Raw genomic sequence first — 21399 nt, 5'->3', positions numbered from 1 at the left:
TTTATATTTCTTCTATCTTGGAAAAAAAGTCTGACTTAGTGTTAGCTGTTAAATTGTAGAAACAAAGTGGAATAAAGCTGCAGTATTAAAGAGCAGAAAATGCGCACCACCGGCAAATTTTGCGTTGATTTATAGTTGTCGGGATTTTGTAGTAAACATCATATTTTCTTATGAAATCTTCATAATGAAAAAGCTCATCGTTTCAAGACCTAGCTTAAGCTATTTATATTTATGGGTATTTCAGACTTACAATGGTTTTTTTAGCAGTCTTTTAAGAGAGCATAAGCGCTATCCAGTGCACGAGCACAACGCATCAACACACCTGCCTGTAATTTATTTTACGCTAATTCGCTAGCTCGTTTTTTCTTCTTTGTCAAAAAATGGCGTCCAGTGTAAAATATACAAGATTAGTCTCCTTATTCTTGGTTTGGTTATCTGTGTGCGGCGTTTCTTCTGCTGAAAAAGGTGATGTAGAAACTCAGGAAAGTGTCAGACTTGAAGTAAAATGCGGAGAAGTCAAAGTGAGAATAACAGTAAAGCGAGAGTTTTTCGAGGAGAGACGTATTCCGTTCAAACCTGAGTATCTTCGACTTGGAGCAAACTCAACACAGCAGAGGTCCTCCTGCGGACCAAAGGGACCAATGTCTGAATCTGAAATGGTCATCTCTGCAGGGCTACAAGAATGTGGAACTGAGTCCAGTGTAAGAGAACTTAGAGGGAAGCGAGGAAAAGTTAGAAATTTGGTGTAATTTCAAAAATCTGTCAGACATGAAAAACTTTAATATTGAAGCACAAACTGGGCTGAAAGATACAAATGACTAGAGGGAAACTCACTGTATTCATGTGTCTAATGCATTCTGATAATAATGCAATCCTGTACCACAAATGACAATATTATTTAGATTATTCGCATCAAGATTTGGCTTTTTTTATTGCAGGCATTTTGAGGAGGACCACAGGTTACTAATAACATTTATGATGGCTCCGTACTGTTGACATTTACAGCCATGGTATTTACACCTGTGCTTTTCCTACAGTGGGGAAAAAAGGCCTATTACTGGAGCCACAGTACCTCCTGCATTAAAGAGTTTAGCTCTCCAGTAGTAACACTTGTATCCATATTTTACGTTAGACATAAACAACTCCTCATGTTTTTGGACTAGCTAATTTAGGCGTTTTGCAATCCTACAACCATCTAATTGAATGCAGTCTAATTCACACACCTGTTAGTCAGGTGTGTAGGAAACCGAAATCCTGCAAACGAAAGTAAGCACTAAGTTTATTTAAAATGCATAATTTCGGTCATAGACCATTGTCAGATAAAAAAATTCATTGCTTTCTTTTGCAATCATAATACCAAACATATAATATGGCTGCAGGGAATCTAAGCAAATGTTGGTATTTTTCATTTATGGTTTCATTCATTTCTTTATAATTGCTACTATCCAGGTTCGTGGTGAGTGGCTTGTGTACTCCAACCAGCTGGTACTGTTTCCTGCTGTGGTTCCCACCTCTACAGGCAGTGTGATAGTTAGAGGGGCATCTATTGCAATACCTGTTGAGTGCCATTATAAGAGGTAAGAGAGATGCCCTATTATTGTATGAATCCTCACGTGTGTACCTACAGAGTACACATTTTCCTTGGTTCAGGTTTCTTATGCAGCATCATATTTTATAGGAACAAAGTCAGGAGTTGCAGTCAGCTGCCATCAATACTTGGTAATTGTATAACCTGTGCCTTATCTTTGTGTGAGCACAGAAAGCAGACAGTGAATGGAGAACCATTAACCCCAACCTGGCAACCCATGACATCCACTCTCAGTGTCTTTGGCTTTCTGCACTTCTCCCTTCGTACCATGGCAGGTGAAACCACTATCTCATTGAATCTAGACTGTATCAATGGAAGATTGTTTCTATCTGGAATCCATATGCAATTGGGACAGGGGGAAATAAAGTCTGTTTGTTCTTATGCAGATGACTGTACCTCTCTACGTAGTTCCTCAGTGTATCAGCAGGGGGAAGCAGTGTTTTTGGAGGCCAGTGTGGAGGCCCCTCTGCACCCTCCTCTTACTCTGTATGTCGACTACTGTGTCGCGACGTTGAAGCCTGACCCCCTCTCCTTGCCAAGCTACAAGTTTATCACTAAGCATGGGTGAATCTTTCCTTCTGACTAAAAAAAAAAAAAGTTACGCAATAAAATAACACGCATTTGTGGATAGTTCAGTACATAAAAATTATATGACACAGTGCTAAATCCAAGGATTCAAATGTAAGATTAAATCTATTGAATGGATCCTCACAGCTGAGTTTGGTCATCTTTCAACATTTATTTGACTAGGGTGGAAGGGAAGCTAGGTTTGACACATCATGTCTAAATTTGATGTCATTCATGGAGTCATTTCAGCATGCGTTGCTCCTCCATTGCAGATGTCTTATGGACAGTGTATTGCCGGGGTCTTCATCTAAATTCCTCCATAGGGAGCAAGGTAACAGACAGTGCTTCAGTGTCCAAGCCTTCCACTTCAATCAGCAGTCTGGGGAACAGGTAACAACATCTCATTGGACAGTAGCCAGTTCATTACATTCTGAATGATAATAATTGTCATTGGAGTCATAATTTTAGCACAAAGGGTGCTATTTGTGTAATGTATTGCGCTCATTTTATTACTCTTCCTATTGCATCTATAGCATGTTTGTCAGACATTTAACATATGCAATTTTAATTGATCAAGGCCTAAAGATATTTATAATATTGTTGAAATGCTACAAACGTACTTTATTGATTTGGCTTTCTAGATGTTCATCAGCTGCCGCCTCAGGGCCACTCTGAAACAAAACTCACATACCCATCTTGACAAAGCCTGCTTCTTCCATCAGCCCACATTCAGGTTAGGCTGCCAAACTGTTGGTGACATACAGTTGTTGAATCAGTTCATCATGATTTGGTCTTAATATGTGATTTTCAGTTTCAGTTTATAACATCCACTGGTGTAAAGTGTATTTTATTAGCTGGTTCATCACGACTGAGGTGTATTATCAAGATGTTTCTCTGTCATTCAGCTGGCGTGCCACAGAGGGAGACAATGCTCTGTGTGAATGCTGTGACTCTGATGACTGCTTTAGACAGACTGAAGAGGAGAACAGTGGCTACACCGGTCACACAACTCAACCAGATACAGGTTGCTCAGCCCTTCACAAAACAAAAGCAGCCTACACAATTTTGGAGGTTATTTTTACCAGTTGTGCTGAATGCAAACGATAGCAGGACCATAACAACTTGTGTATTTGATGTATACATACAGTAGCCTGTGCAATTACATGGTTACTAAGCCAGTTGTATATGTATTTTTGACAGAAAAGAAGCACGAGGCGGACACAACAGTCGGGCCACTTCACACCCTGCCACACTCCCATTGGACAGGCCGTCTGTCAGTCAGTCGCTAAAGAGCCTTTTTCCAACTTTACAATTAGGTGGGTACAGGGATTGTCAAGACCAAAACCAAGGGAGTTTATCAATAAAGCATCCATCACATATTGTTTTTCTCTGACTCGTAAAAGTTGAAATTTGTATTCTAAAAATGTATAGTTGCAAGCTATAGTATTGGCTCCACTGATTTTATACCTGGAGGCACCTACAAAACCCATTTAAAGTCCATACATGTGATTTAGGTTTTGATTTACTTTGAACTTTTGCAGCAGTATTTTTACTGTAGCTATCATAAAAGCTCATCCATACACCACTGCCGACTACAGACAGAAAATGTTGGCAGAAGAGATGACACTGCCATAATGTAAACCGAGTAGTGGACTTGAATAAACTTATGTAAGGTGAAGAGTTATGTTTCTTCTCTGGGAAAAGATGTGTCCATCATCTCAGACAGTATCAATTAAATGATACTTCCCAATTTTGTTTCTGTAATTCCAAGTACAATATCATGCTGCAAACCGTCTGAACTCTGTCATGTAGTATAACACTTCCATGCTGTATGCCAGCGCAGTGAGCCAGATCTGTTTTGACTGACAATGCTCCTAAACCAAAACAGGTCAGTCAGTCATGCATACTTTGAGGAAGTTGTACCCGACCCCAGGAGAAACAAATCTAACAAACAGACCAATTTTCCCAATTATTTTGTACATTATACTATAAACATTAATTTATGAATGATAAGTTGAAGTTACTATTATAAATGCATTTTAGGGGCTTTAACCTATTTGTCTTTAGACTTTTAAATGTCTTTGAGATGAGGACAGAAATCCTGTTTATAAATGTGTGTCTCGTCTGAGACAGACCAGGTAGTTTCACCATGACTGAAGAATGGGTAGTTTTTCATTCAGCCATGAAAATTGATAGCCATGAAAACAAACCCACGAGGAATTTCTACAAAGAGGCCGAAGAACTTCAATGGAACCTAAAATATCTCTGAGGCAACAAGCACACTAGAATAAACAGACAGTGGAGTAAGAATGGGACCGCTATGCAGCCATGTACTCTCTGTGCTTTACATCCCCTGTCTGCAGTAGAAATACTTGTCTGGTCCCTTGAGAGGAAACGTGACAGACCAAATGGGAAGATTTCAGGACTACAGTACTTCTTGATCTGTATCCCTGAAAATTAGCCATTGTATTAATGGCTAATTAATATTAATGATTCAGTTTTAAACAGGATCTTTGCTGGACCTCTCATCCAAAATGATTTTCTTAAAATTGCTCCAAAGATCAGTTAAGTGAATCAGTTTGTGAATGGAATAGTTGAAACTGAGCAGTTGCATTAACTTCTGTGGTGTTAGGCTTTGTTGTGAAATGTTGTAAGCTTGGGGTTGGAACAGCAGCTATATACAGAAACTATAATACTCTAGTTATATTCTTTGTTGGAAGAGTTGCCTGAGTTTCACTTAGACATCAGTGGCTTTTTATTTCTTCTGTTTTTGTAACAGTGTACAGTGAGTAATATGGGAACTTTGGTAGGTTTCGAGTGTTGGTCTTGGCATGGCCAGTCCAATAATGTTTTATGTTTGTGTTTTTGGTGTCTCCTTTAGTCGGCTGCATTACTATCTCCTGCAAACTGCTCCAGTGTGCAAGCGAGACCTTGCCCTGATAGTGCTACAAGGATGAAATCAGCAAAAATACAATCTCAACATCATTGAGCTGGATACTACTTTGGTTGTGCTATGACATCCCATTCATGTGTCACAAAGAGGAGCAGCTGACTTTAGCGACCGCCTTGGACAAGATTAGCCGTACTGTTTAAGATGCAAACAAAGCTTTGACGTTTAACTACATAGGGGCTAAATGGCTTGCAAACACTAGTACTCCAGAGTAACCCTGACGTTTGGGGTTAATGCGTATCACCATTTTGACCATTGTTTAGGTTCAGAAAACGGCAACCCTGTCTCCTAGAAATTACTCTTACATACTTTTAATTTTTAACAGCAAACATTTACATTTTTTAGCAACATAATGAGGAGATATTGTTAATCATTACAAGTGGCAAAATGTTGATACTGAATGTATTTGCAAAACATTTATTGACAATGCAATATCCGCATGTAGCATCTAAAGCATGATTCATTTTTTGGTAATGTTATTGTTTCGGCACTCGCAGCACTTGGTTAAAGTTTGGGAAAGATCAGGTTCTTGGTTAAATATTGAAACAGTCAAATGTGACTTGAACACAAGCCATGTTTACTTTATTAACATTTAACCAAAACCAGGATCGTTCCCTAACCTTAACTAAAGTGCTGAATCTAACAACATGGATGTGAACCCCGGTCTCTGGTGTCAAAGTCCTGGCTCCTGGTTAGTCAAAGGCAACTGGACTTGCTTAGGTGCTTGAAGACGTTTTGCTTGAATGTGGTTAGGTCATGTGTGGGTTGTTAGTCCACATGGCTGTGCCATTTTAATAATTTCGTCCTGAAATCTCTTCCCAGGCAATTTAAGACCCATCTGCATCTTGACTCGTGAATCTTAACGACTCTGACATGCCAGCCAGTTAAGTGCACCTGGCCCCAACATATTGCTTTGCTGGTACTGGGGTCACTCGCCTCTCAGGTGTTTGCCTGGCTGCACCAGCCCATGGTCCACAGTGTCCCTATTCTGGGCAGAAGTCCCAACAATTTTTTTGTAATTGATAAATGTCCCAGGTTAATATGCACATTCCTACAAGAATTCTAAATACTGAAATGGAAGGGTAGACATGTAGCTACAGCTATCGTTGCTGTTAACAGGAAGCATCAGGGTTTTTATCAGTGGGTGGTCTTCATTTAAAGAAATACTGACTTGTTAACGTGGACACAAAACAGGACTGCCAGTTTTACTAGAATCAATTGTACTGCCAAAATGAAATGCACACTCAGAGATTAGTATGGTGAGAGACAACATACCTAATGGGAAGTATGTTCTTTCACACTGCAGCCAGGCAGTGTGGAGCAGATGCAGTAAGAGAAAAAACAAGGTGGGTTAGATAGCAGAAAGAAAGCAAATGGTATTTTAGTTGGATGCAAAACAAGACATGGGTTGAGTCCAAACAGTGAGGTTGCATTGGAATATACAGTATGTATTATTTTCTTTTGTTGCAAATGGAGAAGGGTAAGCAAGAGCAAGGCACAAGGGAGATGTCGAGCCTCGAATAATGCTTTAGTGTTTATACTCCACTTCCTATGGCTTTACATTTTGAAAGCACACATATACTGGAGTTATCAGATTATCACTTAATGTTAGATAATTTTCCCATTGTCTGTCAGGCTTATGTTGCCAGTAAGTTGTCTGTTTTGTCTGCTGAACATGAATGTGTAAATGACCCAACCAGACAAACTAAGAGAGTCAAAATCAATGTGTGCAAATGTAAGGAGACATTCTTTGTAATATATATTTATACCCACATTGTACAGAATACAAATGGAGGTGAAAGGTTGAGGTGAAATGTAAAACCTGCAGTCTCAAGCAGTACAGGGCGTACAGTCAAAAGAGGATGGACGAGCGTGAAGTGGGAATGACAAGTGATGAGAGGGCCACTGGATAACAGGTGTGAGGCTAGGGACGGCTAGGCCAGAGGAAATACCACACAAGGCAGCTTGGCAACAGGGAGATGACCTGATGATACAGCCAGAGAATTGCTCACAGGGCAGCAGAAGAATAGGGAAATATCTAAAGATCGAAGACATGAGGTGCATATTCTTGGGTGCCAAAGATGAAGGGGGGGGGGGGCATGGTCAGCGAAAGGATGTGATGTTGGTGTCAGACGGTTAAATGGTACAGTATTTAAGGCAGGTATGGTTCAGAGCATCCATCCATCCATCCATTTTCTACCGCTTGGTCCCCGTTAGAAGTCGCGGGTGACTGGAGCCTATCCCAGTGACTTCGGCCTTAGGCAGGGCACACCCTGGACAGTGGCCAACGGCAGGAGCTGTAGCCGCTCTGCCACCGTGCACCCTGGTTCAGAGCAGTGCTTTGTAAATGAACCAGAAATGCAAAGGTAGTCGAGTGTAAGCAACGGGATGAGTGCTTTTAAAGTAAGAATTCAGAGAGAAGTTATCAAGCAGTGGTTTCCAATATTGCGTAGTGTTGATTGTATTCTAACCGTCTAATAGGGACCAATTTAAACAAGATGCCAGATCTATTTAATGAAATATTTGGCTGCGCAGAAAACAGTACTCTTGGTCTTGAGGAATGGAATGACTATTGCATTAATAGTTTTTAGCCATGTTAGTGTCGTGGCTCTATGGAGACTGAAATGTCTCAACAGCTATGTAATGGATTGCCATGAAATTTTGTAAAGCCATTCATGGTCCCGTGAGGATGAAACTTACCAATTTTGGTGATTGCCTAACTATTTTTCTCTAGTGAAATGTCTCGGCTATTATTGGATGGATTGCCATAAAATTGGGTTCACGTATCCATGGTGCCCAGAGGATGAATCCTAATGAATTTGGTGATCCCTGACTTTTCATCTAGCGCCCCCAGCAGATCAAAGTTTTTGCGTATCCTGGGAAATAAAATACCAAATGAATTGACACAATATTTTGTACAGACATTTATGGTTCCTAGACAATGTATGCCCAGAGGATGAATCCTAATTACTTTGGTGATCCCCTGACCATCCTCCGGCGCCACCAACAGGGTGACATTTGAGACTATTGGATGGCTTTCCTTAAAAGTTGATACAGACATTTCCCTGTCAGGAGGATTTGTAATAACTTTTGTTTTTCCCTTTGCTTTTCCTCTGGCGCCATGATCAGGTCAAAATTTTAATTTATCCAGTTATTTGGTTTATGACTATATACTAATATAACAAATAACTGACATTCCCATCCCGTAGCATGCTAATATGCTGATCCATTATACCTGCTAAACATCAGCGTGTTGGCATTGTCATTGTGAGCTTTTTAGCATTCTGGCAATAGCATGTAGCTCAAAGCTGTGCCAAATACAGCCTCCCAGAGCCGCTAGCATGGCTGTAGAGGCACGTGAACGCACACTTCAGTGCTCAAGATGGCAAGTGTGGGTATTGGGACAGACCCTTAGTCTTGTTAACCCAATTTTAGCCAGGGAAGCTGAAACACATCTCTTTATATTCTTCAGGAATAGTTGCAAAAGGAGCGGTCTAAACAGTTACACGCCTGTTGTCTTTTTTTGCAACCACAGTGTTGTGTTGGCCAGCAATTAGCTCCACTGGAGTATTTAGGGGGTTAAATGTTTTACTCCAAATGACAGCCTTTGGGCAGGGAGAAACTCAAGCAATTAGGTTCCTCTCCAGGAATGCTCTCCACACTTGTGGCCATCACCATGGGATCACAATAAGTTCAATAGAGTGATAAGATTTTTGTCACCGTGGATGCCTGTAAGCTGAAACAATAACTTCCGACCTCGTCAGTGTCTACTGTCTTGGCTCCTGTCTTGGCTCCTGTGTCCCTCACAGTCAGTCCCCCCATTCTTTTATGTCAGCTTCCTGTCTTGTGTCGCGCCAGAGGAGTAGACCTAGCTGGCTGCCAGCCCAAAACCTGGATGAGAAAGCAAAACACACACACAAATACACACTCCAACGTAACCACTGTGCACTTTTTAGGTTGTTTGCATCACCCCTGGTCATCTTTGTTTATTAAGTGTTATTGAGGCACAGGGAAAGAGCATTTGGGTCCATCCCCAACTTCACATCACCCCCTTTTTTAAATGATCCTAAATTCAGTAACTGTGTCCCATTCCAACCAAGGAGTCACTGTGACTGGACTCCCCTGCCCCCGCATTCCCCACACATCCCTCACCTCCCACCCTAATCCCCTGCCCTGGTCACGAAGCATGGCTCGCAGCACGTACCTTGTCTCCCTCTCCTCTCTCTCTCATGTTGGCTCAGACAAAAGCAAACAGCCCTTTGAGCAAACAGTGCAACAATCTGTCAACATTGTCTTCAGTTTAGCACCGCGGTGACCGTGTAGCATTAAAGCTGACTCATAACAGGAGTATAGATATAAATATGGAAACTTAGAAAAGAGTGCCTAGAAAATGACCCATACTTATGAGTAGAATATTTAAATACCTGAAAAACATTGCAGTCAATTTATATTAAATGCATATTAGTCCTCCATTTAGCGCGTCACATTTTTGGCATTGGCATCATAATTTTGAGAACGGACAGAAGGTAAAAATCCAGAAATGTTGTTCGTTTTTTTTTTGTTTTTTTTTCCCTCTTGGTTACAAAGTAATGTACTAGTGTAAATAATCACACAGATTATTTAATAAATAAATAAATAAATTAATGTTGTTAATCATTTCTTTTTGCAATTCAAATATTTTCAGTAATTTTGTGTGTGCACTTGTGTACCCACGCGTGTATGCGTGCCGTACACGCACCTTACATAGGCTCATGAAATAGTAAACATGCAAACGTGTACACTTGGTAACTTTTATCAGACTTTCCAAGTATTTGTGTGACTCTCCAAGTATTTGTGTGACTTGACATTGCATGTTGGCTCCTGATAATGCATATGTAAACATACTTTTACTTCCTGTCTGATGGAAAAGCCTCCTGTAGCCCCTGGAAGACACCCCGTCCTCTATGACACACAGAGGGGACTTCCAGGAAATTTCAAGGTATCTCCTTTACTCTGGCTCCAAAGGGGCTGTCAGGGGTCAGGGTGAGGACATGGGAGATAAACACATGCAGAGAATAGAATTGCTGCATGACATCTTTTAACACATCTGCACATAACTGATGAATAGTCCTAATTGGATACTTATAATTTACAATATATTACACAACATTTTATAAAATTAAGATGTCTAACCACATCTATAAGTGTAATAAAATCCAATATTGTTCAATGAGTCAGTAATGCCATCCTGGCTCTTAATGTTTGTCTTAGGCCTGTTTGTTTCATATTGTTTCACAAGGAAGCCATATTGAGAGAAAACTATTCTTAGAATGCTACCATGGATGAACTCCCAACGCTCACACTGTACATGGACAGATGACTTGAAATAGCCTGCATCTTCCTGTAGCAGATACTGTGTTTGATGATGGCACAGATAAGTCATTGCTACTCCATGTAACTGGTTTGGGGTCAGTGTTATATTGTCATATCAAGTTCTTTGAAATTTCTTTTTGTAGGATTTCACAAGAGGGGTTGGAGACTTACGGTATTTGAATTAATTGTAATTAATTGTAAATTGCATTGTATTCTTGCAACGTAACCTTGTTAACTAAAGCTGAATTTGTTTCAATTTTATTTTGGATAAGAGTCAGCCAAACAGCATTGTTTATAACATTTGTAATCTTAGAATTACAGGTTTATTTCAGGCTATACTGCAGTTCTCTTGACATATTTTTCTATAAAAGGCAGTGATGTCTTCTAGATGATGATGATCAGGACATGCTCACAACATCTCCATAATAACCCCACTGATGTGCAGGACCTGGAAAGTGAAAATCGGATTTTTATCCATCATACAAAAGTCTGTCTGAAAATCTGATTTGAAAACACACACTTTGCAGTTATGACTGTTGTTACCAGTAACCATTGTTTTTTTTTGTTGTTTTTTTAAATCACTTTGATTGCTTTATTGCACAATCAACAGCCCATTTGTAGTTTCTATTACAGCTTATTCTGAGATGTCTTGATCACAAGAGAACATCATCATATTCAGCATCATCGGCACTAATCTGGCATGCCTTCTTTTCTGTTCTTTGTTTAGCAGCATCAGTCTGGCTCTTGTCTAACTCCTGTTCTCTCACGTTTTTTTGCTGTTCTACTCTCTTTTCTGTTATGCAGTTCTGTTTCAATGATTCGGTTAGAACCAGAGCTATCAGAGTGTGCATAACTCAATTAACAGAACTTCTCACACATTGAGTACATTTGACAAGAGTACTTTGTTAAAGTGTTTGCCTTTATCTACACTTGTTTCAAGTTCCACAGCTGGTGTTCAACGCAGCAGGAAATACTGACTGGAAAATAGTGAAGTCAGTGAATCTGTATCTACTAGTATATTTTTCTTTTGACAAACTTGATGCAGTGTAATTGCTCATACTGCCTCTAACCACAGGTACAGAAGAAATACACCAAGGAGGCCCCAGCAAGTACAGAGGAAGCACATTCATCTTCAATATTAGAAATATAAAGAAAGGTGACAGATAGAAGTAAAAACCAATATAAAGTGGCCACCACGAGCCTCCAGAACAGTTTCAGGGCTCCTTGTTATAGATTGTCCAAGCCTCTGAACTCTACTGGAGGGACGATCACCATTCTTCAAAAGATATTCCCTCATTTGATGTTTCGATGATGGTGGTGGAGAGCATTAACATGTTGCTCCACAGGTGTTCAACTGGGCTGAGATAGAGCAACTGCAAAAGTCATAGCATATGAAACACATCATTTTCATACTCATCACATCATTCAGTGAGCCCTCACGTCCTGCTTAAATGCATCAGCGTTCTATTTGTTTGTCCAATCCCTTATTCAGGTTTTTCCTTTTAATTTGTCTGTAAAGTCAACATATCACTGAGCACATATAACGTATATATAAGTTCACGTTTAACCTGCTTTTCTTTTACAGCTCACAACACTAATGATAATAATACTAGAAAATGAACAGAAAGTAAGAAAAAAACACTAAGCTCTTCATGAATGACAATGCACCAGAATTTGCAGGAGGGTTCAGTCTAATCGTCTCTCATTAACTGATGTGTACTAAAGTGTGGGGACAATTTAAATTGAAATGAAAACCCAGTAAAATAATCAGAACATACCAGATACAAGGGGTCTCCCAAAAAAAAATGAAATGGTGCATCATTGTCCCTAAACACTTACTTTGTGCCCTTCTCTGTGACTTACATCGTCTTATCTCTGCTACAACTATCAGCATTCAAAACTGCTATTAACAACTTTGTTGGCCACAGTGGTCGGATGATGCCTGTAGGAATTATTTGGTTTGAAGCCCTTCGAGTCCCCCATTGTTCTCTGTCTGAGTGTTGACTCCTCTTTCTCCATGCTCTCCTGTCTGTCTCCCTCTGACAATCCCTGATTGCCCATTCTCTCATCCGTCTTATCAACACGTCAGCGTGCTTTTCCTTTAATCACAACACACAGTCACATCACGTGCTGTCAACTAATTTATCTTGCCCCGAAAAAGTAATTTTCCGACGACCTTGAGACGCGTGACCGCCTGGAGTGAAGACATTCAGGTGGAAGTTTTGGGTGATCACAAGCTGTAAACATTCGAGGATGTGCGTTACTGTGGGAAAGGGGGTTGTTTAAAGTCCTACCTGTGCGTCATGAACTGTATTGTCTACTGACTGGACTGGCAAGGTGGCGTCTCAGAAGGATGCGCACAGTGCTACAACTAACATAGGCTATACATGCTTACTGATCTGCATACATTGTTAATCTCAGTCAAATTTCAGATTGTAGAAAAATTCCAGAATAACGTGGATTTATGTCAAACCTTGATTTCTGTGTCCATTTGGCCACTGGTCACTGAATGCGCCCTGGCAAATGATGCCAGTGATAGTCCTATATTAAAAACGGAATGATTTTGACAGTCATGACTAAATTGCTGATTTGATATTTATTAGCAATATTTACACTATCGGTTCTAAAAAATATACTAATGACCGTTTCTGAAAATCATCAATGGATGACCAACAATAGATGGGAAGTCTCCGCACGGCTCTTTTTTTTTTTTTTTTTTGAGACATTATTTACTTTTTAGGACAAATGTTTTATAAACAGGGATAGCCTATTATTTGGATGACAATGAAAGAAAACATTTTTGCCTTAAGGGAGGAGGTAGTTTAGATTGTCATCATAGAAACAATGCGACTTTATTTTCAAAGTCATCAATAAAAAATCAAACAGGATCAGTTTTTAGAAACACCTACCGGATAAGTGCAGGAGATCCACAAAAGAGCTTCGTTTCCAATTAATGGGCAATAGACGGACCTATGGGCCAAACCGCGAGGACCCTGTGAGGGGCTATGCGGATACCGCTATGGAGTTTCCCAGTGAGTTATGGACATGCCTTCATGATTTTTTCCTCTGTACACTGGCTTTAGTAGTTAGTCTATTTTCACGCTTTACGCAAAGGGGGACTGCATGCATGCGTTGCTGTTTAATCGCTCACCGCGGTGCGTAAAAAGGCGCGTCCTCGTCGTTGAGGGCTATCACGTTATCGCTATATCTTTAGGGGAGGTAAATAAAAGGTTTTGCCAAAGCACAGCAGTGATGCAAAGTCTGGTAGGTGACTGCTCTCGCCAGCAGCACAGAGCTTTTTTTTTTTTGACACGGACCCACATGTCGGTCGGACTAGCGCTGGGACCAGCGCACTTGGTTGTATGTTGGGCTTATTGGATTTGACTGGTGCCTTAGCTTGTGCATATATTTAATTCTTTCACGATGTTATTAAAAGATGCGGCACCTGTTTGCGAATGTTGCAGAAAACGGGTAGAGGTAAGAGCGCTTCTAATATTATCTAGTCTAGTGCGTTCCTGTGTGCTGCATCAGTCTATATGCTCAGTATTTTAGACCACGTGTGTCACTTTGATGATGTATGGATGTAGCTTGCAGCTATTCAGTACACACATGCTCTTTATGTGTTTGGGTGAATACTCATCATGAGATAATTTAAGGCATCTCTGGAGGTCTGGCTTTCTTTGAATAGTTATGCCTGTTTTCCTAAAAGTTGTCCTCTGATTTGGGCCAAACTCCACATCCAATGTTCTAAGACCTATTTCTGCATGCTTCAGAATTGTATTTATTAACCACAGTTCATGGAACAAGATTGTGTAATGCCACTTCCTAGAAGGTTGCTGTACATTAGGCTATGCTGCAAAACTATAATCCTCTCAAGAGCCATTAATCCTTTAAACTAGTAAAAATTCACCTCTAAATGAAGCCAAATTACTGTCAGGTGATGGACGGACAAACCTAACAGTGGGGGGTATAGACACTATTCAGTCTCAAAAATAGGCTACAATCCTTTTGAAGCTGCCGATGAAGGCATCATGTTGGTCCTGAACCTTGATGAGTTCAGCAAGGCACTAAATCTGTTGGAGTTGCGGGTTTGATTCCCACTCATGCTCAAGATGTTTTATTTCCTGTGACTGCAGATAAAATGGTCTCCTGAGAAGTCGCCGAATATTGATGACCAGTTTGTTTTTCTGCCTTGTTCACTGGGAAAATACGTCTTCAGTCATTCTTATCTAACATGACACAGCAGACTGGAAAGTTAAGGGTAGTGAATGTGAAAGCTGAATCTGCATTTTTTGGCTCAGCCGTCAAATACTTATGTCAGCAGAAAAGAGCAAAAGGTTATCAAAGGCTGACTGCTATAAGGGATTCCAGCGAAGCCGAACAGGAAATTATGTCACACCTGTGTCATCTGATAGCTACTTATTTACAACTCTGCACGTTGTCATGGGGAAGACCCGTTCAAAATAGAAAGGCGATCGCAAAGCATTCAAAAGCAATCGTCCCATCACTGAAGTGTGCTTTAAATAGCATCTCCTTATCAGCCCTCTGTGCCATTTAACCATTAGTGTCACGCCGACTAGTTGGTTTAAACAGCTGCAGCTCTTTCTGTTCACCTGCTTGACATGGTTAGTTAAAATAGCACATGTCAAAGGCATCATCTCACGTGAGCATCCGGCCACCTTTCCAAACCCTCTGTCACATACCTGGAGTGACACTTGCCATTATCCAAAGCACTGCCACTCGTGGACTACTGCTTCCAATTTAAAATAGCAACATGGTTTTGGCAGCTGATGTTGGCAGACAAAGCTGTTAACTTTTAGTTTGGGCACAGTCCTGGACTGCAAATACCACCCACGTGGTGAGAATGTAGAAAGAGAGTGTGTGAGTGTGTATACACAGTTTAGATTGCGGTATTCTCACGTAGGCAATGGTGGAGGTGAAAGGGTCACTGATAATCCTCAAGCTGAGTCACACACTTGTTTAACCAAGGGGCCGCGTCTTGGAAATGTCAGAGTGTGTGGAAAGGGGGCCATTAGTTTGTCTGTGCAGACATCACTTTGCCTCTGAAACTGCTATATGAATTGGTATATGTTAAAGATGATTTAAGTGTGCAGAGTTCATAAGGGAACGCATTGTTGATCAGAAGTTTTGCTCTTTAACGATGATGTAGAAAGAACCCCAGGGCATGTATAAACTTAAAGTATCACAGAAGGTCTGAAAAGACCACATGCACAAAGATTTAAAGTTTGTGATTTACTCTGAAGTGGACAACTTTACAAAAGTCTACTAGTACATTTACCAGTGTCTAGGTAAAGTGGAGCAGCCACTTAACAGCCAACAGGATGAAAACAGGCCCAGTGTAGTGGGATTTATTCCCTGTGTCAAATGCTTTGTAATTAATTCCATTCAGTATTCATTTCCTGCCATGCTTACGTCTTATATTCCTTATGAGTAACTAATGAAAATTCACTTCCATAAGTACTAGTGAATGTCACACACCTGGCAACACCGTTGTCTTGGTGTATGTGTTCATATTTACTGGATTGCACATCTGCAGGGGTTATAAGAGCTCGCTCAGGAGAGCATGGTGGCTGCAACACTGTTACTAGTGCGCGTGGAGCAATTAGGAGTTTGTGAAGTTGTGGGACACTGTGCACCGCCACCACTATGTACGTGCAGAGTTTACAGAAGGTTTCTGTGAAACATGGGGGTGGTATGAGTCAGATGTGCCGTTTTATAGACACAGACTGATCCTGTGTGTTATTGACAGTCTCCTCAATGATGTTGGCATCGCAGAAAAGGGGGCATGGAGGTTAAGCTGATTATACTATTGACCTCTTAACACTGCTAATGTACACCTAGTAATGGTATTATAATAGTTGACGTTCTTTCTTATTATCCCTCAGTGGTACAGTAGCAAACATGCAATAGTTGTGTAACTTTTTTGCAGTTCAGCTTAGTTTGGGCTAGTTGTCTGCGAGTCCTGGAACTTATTCTAGCCTGTTTCTGATCTGTCCTGGGAGGATCATCTGTATCATCCTTCTGCGTCACACATCCAGGCTGCTGTGAAAGAGTGCATTCAGCATGTGGCACAGAGGAACGAGGCTGGATGCCCACATGACCCACAACAGTAGAGCCACAAGTATACCCTTAGAGTTGAGCGTGTGCTTTCAATGGATGTTGGAAAGTTTCCTTCAGAGAAAAGGTTAGAAGTAACATCAACATTTCTGAATAAGGCTGACTAATGGCCCAATTATGGAACCGCCCTGTTCTATATAAGGGTTAAGGATACAATCATTTCTGCATTTTCATATCTGCAGGTTTCTGTTCATAATCCAGGGTATCACATGGTTTCTTAGGTGTCACATGCAGGATTGAAACAAAATGAATGAGAGACTGCTTAATCATGCTGAATCATGCTGATTTTACATGATACAGCCCTAAAAATCAGTAAGAAATGCAAGCAAGGCACAGTATCCCTAGCAATTTGAAGGGTATTGTTTTATAATAGACACAGACCTCCGACCTCACAGTGGGTGAACAAAAATGGATAGGATATCAATAATCTGCAACATTAATGTTTGTTCTCATGCATACTTTGTTGTCTGATAAACTCTGGATCTGAAGAGGTCATAGGACAACAATGGTGGATATTAAGTATTTGTAGACAAATGACTTTAAAAATACCCCCTTGACGTGACACGTGAGATGCATGGAAGAGTCACCAGATGTATTTTCACATATATAATGTTGAAAGATCTCGACTGACGTCACTAGATGAGGGTGGTGGGTAGATGTATTACAAAATGCACAGTTGTTCTACAGGTCTTGAGGTTTTCATATATTTAAAATGTGGATTGATTTGTATTGTTCCCAGTCAAATATTTTATCTTGTGAAAATGAATGCATAGTGTGTATATATATATATATATATATATATATATATATATATATCTTTTTTGATTGATGGCTGTTCTCTTTTTTCTTTAAACTGTACTAAAAGAGATCCAAAGTTTTCACAAGTTGGTGGAATTTAAATGAATCACATTTTTATAATGGTAATGTTAAATTCTGAAGGTGAGCTGGTCATGACCAGGTTTAGCCCTGCAGGAATGTGTCCTTAAATCATGGCTGTCACAGGGCTAACAGGTTTAACCCCCGGACATGGCCTTTACCAGGGCACATAATCTCCCATGGTTCAGATCTGTGGCCTGTGTATAACTGTATGAATTTGAAAGTAGTGTATTGATGAAATTGAAAATGCACGCGCAGTAGAACCTTTCCTTAGACTCTGTTCTGCTTCTCCCCACATTTCCCTACACATGTCCCACTTTACTGTCTGAACCGTAAACTTTGTGTCCTTTTTGTGTCCCACAACTTCAGAAACTGCAATTGTGTGAAAAAGCTTGTGTAGCGTTTGAAAATTCTTGGATTTCTGCTGGAAAAGGTACATGAACCTTTAGGATAACAACTGCTCTCATGCTGGTCAGAGGGGTCCTGCCCAATACAATCCACTAATGGGGATTATCACTACTGTTACTATTGATACTGTACTCTTTAAAATAGTTTGGAAGAAGAGTCTCTGAAGAAGAGTTGTTAAAGCTCGACCGACAGGTGCTACATAGTGTTAGTAGCATTCTATGGACAGATGAGACAAAAGTTAAAATGATGACAAAATTTCACACCAGAACCTTGAGAGACATTGAAGAAAGTACATGAACTGTCTTGCTCCTTCAGGTCAGATTGTGTCAGTCTATTATCATGACTTAGACAAAAGTTAGTCCACATTAATACATACAGTTCAAAGGGGTACCAAATCTTGTTTCGCAACTGCTGCTTACCTGCTACTCGCCAGCACAAATCAGCTTGTTTTCATTCAGTTTTGCTGCTCAGAAGCCTTTGAGTGACTGTATTCGTGTATCTGTGATGGCAGGACTGCTCGCCTTGCTGTTGATAGTGTTGGAGTGGACCCGGCCAGGCCTACCGTCCCCGCTGAGGCCAATCTGTGACCTGAGAGTCCTGAACCATTTCATTAAGGAAGCACAAGACGCAGAAGTCGCTATGGTGAGAGTAAAATGTATGCATGCACTCAGATCTAAGCGCAGGTGAAGCTTGCTGCAGAGATATTGTGGTCCTGGAATTATCTCCACACTGAACGTGTATGGACCATTAGATAAAAGTACCCCAAAACACTAACATCATTACTCTCTTGTTTTCTTAGAAGTCATGTAGAGAAGGATGTAGCCTGTCAGAGTCCGTCACAGTTCCCCAAACCAGAGTCGAATTTGATGTCTGGGAAACGAAAACTGTAAGTAACCACTGAAAACAGTTAAATGTTAAAACAGCTGATAACAGATTTACATTAGCTATAGAGTAATACAAGTTCATAGAAATTGACTGCCTTTTAGTGAGCAACTTTTTAACATTTTCATAAACGTCCTCTTAGAATCATACGTTTTTGATATTTCTGGATGTCATTTTCTGAGCTCAAAGTTTTTTGGGGGACCTGTAACTAGTTAATTTCTAATGGGAGGGCTGATTACCTGCTTCCTCTGTTCCTTATTGCTTCCATAATGAGACTCTTCAACTCTTGCCCTCTTTATTTTTTTTGGCAAGGCATTGGAGCAAGCCCATGAGGTGCAGTCTGGCTTATGGCTTTTACAACAGGCCCTCAGCTTGCTACGGACCTCAGTCACCAACGCAGCACTGCACAGCCACATAGATAACTCCATCAGAAACCTGATCAGCATCAATGCTGTGCTGCGTAGCCTCAACATCCAGGTGAGTTACAGCGGGAATAGAGGTACAAATTCAAAAACAACGGGGCAGCAGCTGTGTTTACTGGGAGCCTTTTGTCACCTTTTATAGTGTGAAAAAAGCCTATTTACAATAATATGAAAAAACGTCAACATGAATAAACTGGCACATTAAAAATAACAATAAAATCATTTTAAACTGGGAACAGTTAACAAGGTTCTTACACATGAAAACTGAGACACATTTTGAATAATACGAAACGCAACACTTACTAAGCCTGACACTTGTACTCTTGTCAATACCAAGACATGATCAACATAAGAGTATTTTTTATTACTTACCAAGATAAGAGAAGATTCCTATTGTGGGGTTGTGTGGATGTCTGAAGTTTTACCTTTAAAAGCCAAAGGAAATGACATGAAACTTGTCAATCAGATGCAAATTTCTGTGGCCTTGCTTATTCCTACAGGGTCCCCCCCTGTAGGAATAAGCAACGCATGTAGCACGTTGTACGGCAGGCTTTTGAGATTTCGTCAAAAGAGGAGAAAACACTAAAAAAGACTGATTTGCCAAATCAAGACAAGAGCCACATGTTTCTTTGTATTCTCTTTCAGGAATATACCGCACCAGCAAGTGCAGCTGGGGTTGAGGGAACATGGAGGGTGTCCTCTGCAACAGAGGTGCTTCAAGTCTATGTCAACTTCCTGCGAGGCAAAGTGCGCCACCTTCTTTTGGATGCACAGGCTTGTCAGCAAGACGTCAGCTGATCAGCTGATCTCCCTACTCCAGGTGAAGCTAATTTGTGTTTCTGAAGGCAAGAGGAGGAACTTGACACTGTTGACCTGCACGCTGGCTGCTGGAAGCGGTGTGGAAAGAGAGAAAGATACAGCCATCCTCACATAAGAGGAGGAAGCTGAAAGGAAAGGACAGTCCCGGCTGGGCTTTGGATGGACAGGAGATGATTGCACCTTGGAATGTAGATGTGAAACATGGACATGGTGAAGCACATACTGACCACAATGAGGCCTTTGGTCTGCTCCAATAGCTGTTCTACTGGCACTCTCTTGCACTTTGTGTGAGGATGTACTTCTGTGTGTGTGAGTTAAGGCTGCAAGTTTCAATCTGTACGTAGTGTGTATGTTTCCAGTGAGTTTGACCCCTACTATCACCTCTTTAGAGTGAATTGTGGAGTGGAACACCCAGAAACTATTGATTGCACCTGGAAATTGGAGGACTGTGAGGTTGCGACAGAGCATCCATTTCCAATACCACTGCAAAAAGGCAGAAACGAATGAGGCCTCACCCCACAAGCCCTTAACATTTTTCCACTATGCCTCACTGAAACAATAGTCTCTTCTCTTGGATTTTTTTTTTCAATGAATATTTTAATATATTTTTTAAAAGCTTTGTAATTACTATTTATACATATTTTCTACTTTTAAGCTCCTGTCTTGACGTTTTAGTGTCAGATCTAAGTTGGGCTCTTGTTGCCGTCTTCTCTTCTGTCACACTGAACACATTTGCAAAGGTGTTTGTGGAAATCATTTGCAATGGCACGCTGCTGTCTCCCTTTTTATAAAGATTGCATGTACCCGACTAGCTGTTAGTTTCACATCGCAATTCACAACGTTTCTTGCAAATAACAGAACGAAGGACTAGAACGTGGATGTAGAGGTTCAGTTACAGTGAACGAGGGAGCGTGAGGTCAGTGAGGAGGAGGGTGGGGGGTTACATGAGAACTGTGAAGCTGTTTTGTCATTATCTGTGTATTTGTTGCTGCCTAACACTCAACCAGTCTCCCCACACTGATAGCCAGACTGCCTGGGAAAGTGCTGTTTGGCTTTTACAATTAACATCCTGTGAGGCTGTAATAGTTTTCCAGAATCTGACGCTCTCTTCCCTCCCTCGATTGTTCGTCATCAAACAGCAGGCAGGCAATCAGTTAGTCCTGGGAACTTGATGCTTTATAAAATGGATGTTCAACTATTTCAGACTAGTTAAGTGTTCTTCCTTGTTTGTTTCCGTATTTTTAAATCTTGTTGTGCAAGTGCAAAATGTTTTTTAAGGATGTTTGTACATGTTTTCTTTCCTGTTATTTCTGTGTTGTTTTGTCCCATCACTACAATTTGCTATTTAAATACAAAATATTATTCTTGGATAAAGAAAGGATAGATGGAAACACAAC

The 21399-nt window shown here is 40.6% G+C and overlaps 2 protein-coding genes and 1 long non-coding RNA gene across 7 annotated transcripts; 2 read left to right on the top strand and 1 right to left on the bottom strand.

Moving 5' to 3' along the window:
- Nucleotides 1-239: 239 nt before the first annotated feature.
- On the top strand, nucleotides 240-3532 carry LOC122869641 (zona pellucida sperm-binding protein 3-like). The gene is made up of 8 exons (XM_044182807.1): nucleotides 240-701; nucleotides 1450-1577; nucleotides 1760-1863; nucleotides 1975-2152; nucleotides 2428-2545; nucleotides 2797-2888; nucleotides 3061-3179; nucleotides 3356-3532. Exons 1-8 carry the CDS (start codon nucleotides 381-383, stop codon nucleotides 3442-3444), a joined length of 1149 nt encoding a protein of 382 aa, XP_044038742.1. The 5' UTR covers nucleotides 240-380; the 3' UTR covers nucleotides 3445-3532.
- Nucleotides 3533-10127: 6595 nt separating this feature from the next.
- Nucleotides 10128-19720, bottom strand: LOC122869646. 2 transcript variants are annotated; one of them, XR_006376371.1, is made up of 3 exons: nucleotides 19556-19720; nucleotides 18299-18476; nucleotides 10128-10905 (listed from the first exon to the last, which is right to left on the bottom strand). It is a non-coding gene; the product is annotated as an uncharacterized LOC122869646 (long non-coding RNA). The 2 variants fall into 2 exon arrangements; XR_006376372.1 differs by lacking the exon at nucleotides 10128-10905 and adding an exon at nucleotides 10914-11830.
- epoa (erythropoietin a) lies at nucleotides 13350-21398 on the top strand. 4 transcript variants are annotated; one of them, XM_044182812.1, is made up of 6 exons: nucleotides 13421-13489; nucleotides 17841-17904; nucleotides 18391-18521; nucleotides 18679-18765; nucleotides 19074-19238; nucleotides 19829-21398. In XM_044182812.1, the coding sequence occupies exons 1-6, from the start codon at nucleotides 13463-13465 to the stop codon at nucleotides 19979-19981; spliced, it is 627 nt and encodes a 208-aa protein (XP_044038747.1). In that variant the 5' UTR covers nucleotides 13421-13462; the 3' UTR covers nucleotides 19982-21398. The 4 variants fall into 4 exon arrangements, with proteins under 4 accessions (XP_044038748.1, XP_044038747.1, XP_044038746.1 ...); XM_044182811.1 differs by lacking the exon at nucleotides 13421-13489 and adding an exon at nucleotides 13506-13934; XM_044182813.1 differs by lacking the exon at nucleotides 17841-17904 and having other exon boundaries at nucleotides 13350-13489.
- The last annotated feature ends 1 nt before the right edge of the window (nucleotide 21399 follows it).

The sequence above is a fragment of the Siniperca chuatsi genome, linkage group LG22 (genome assembly GCF_020085105.1).
Source record: "Siniperca chuatsi isolate FFG_IHB_CAS linkage group LG22, ASM2008510v1, whole genome shotgun sequence".
Taxonomy (NCBI): Eukaryota; Metazoa; Chordata; class Actinopteri; order Centrarchiformes; family Sinipercidae; genus Siniperca; species Siniperca chuatsi.
Note: the sequence above shows the minus strand (reverse complement) of the source record. Positions and strands in the feature narration are given on the sequence as shown.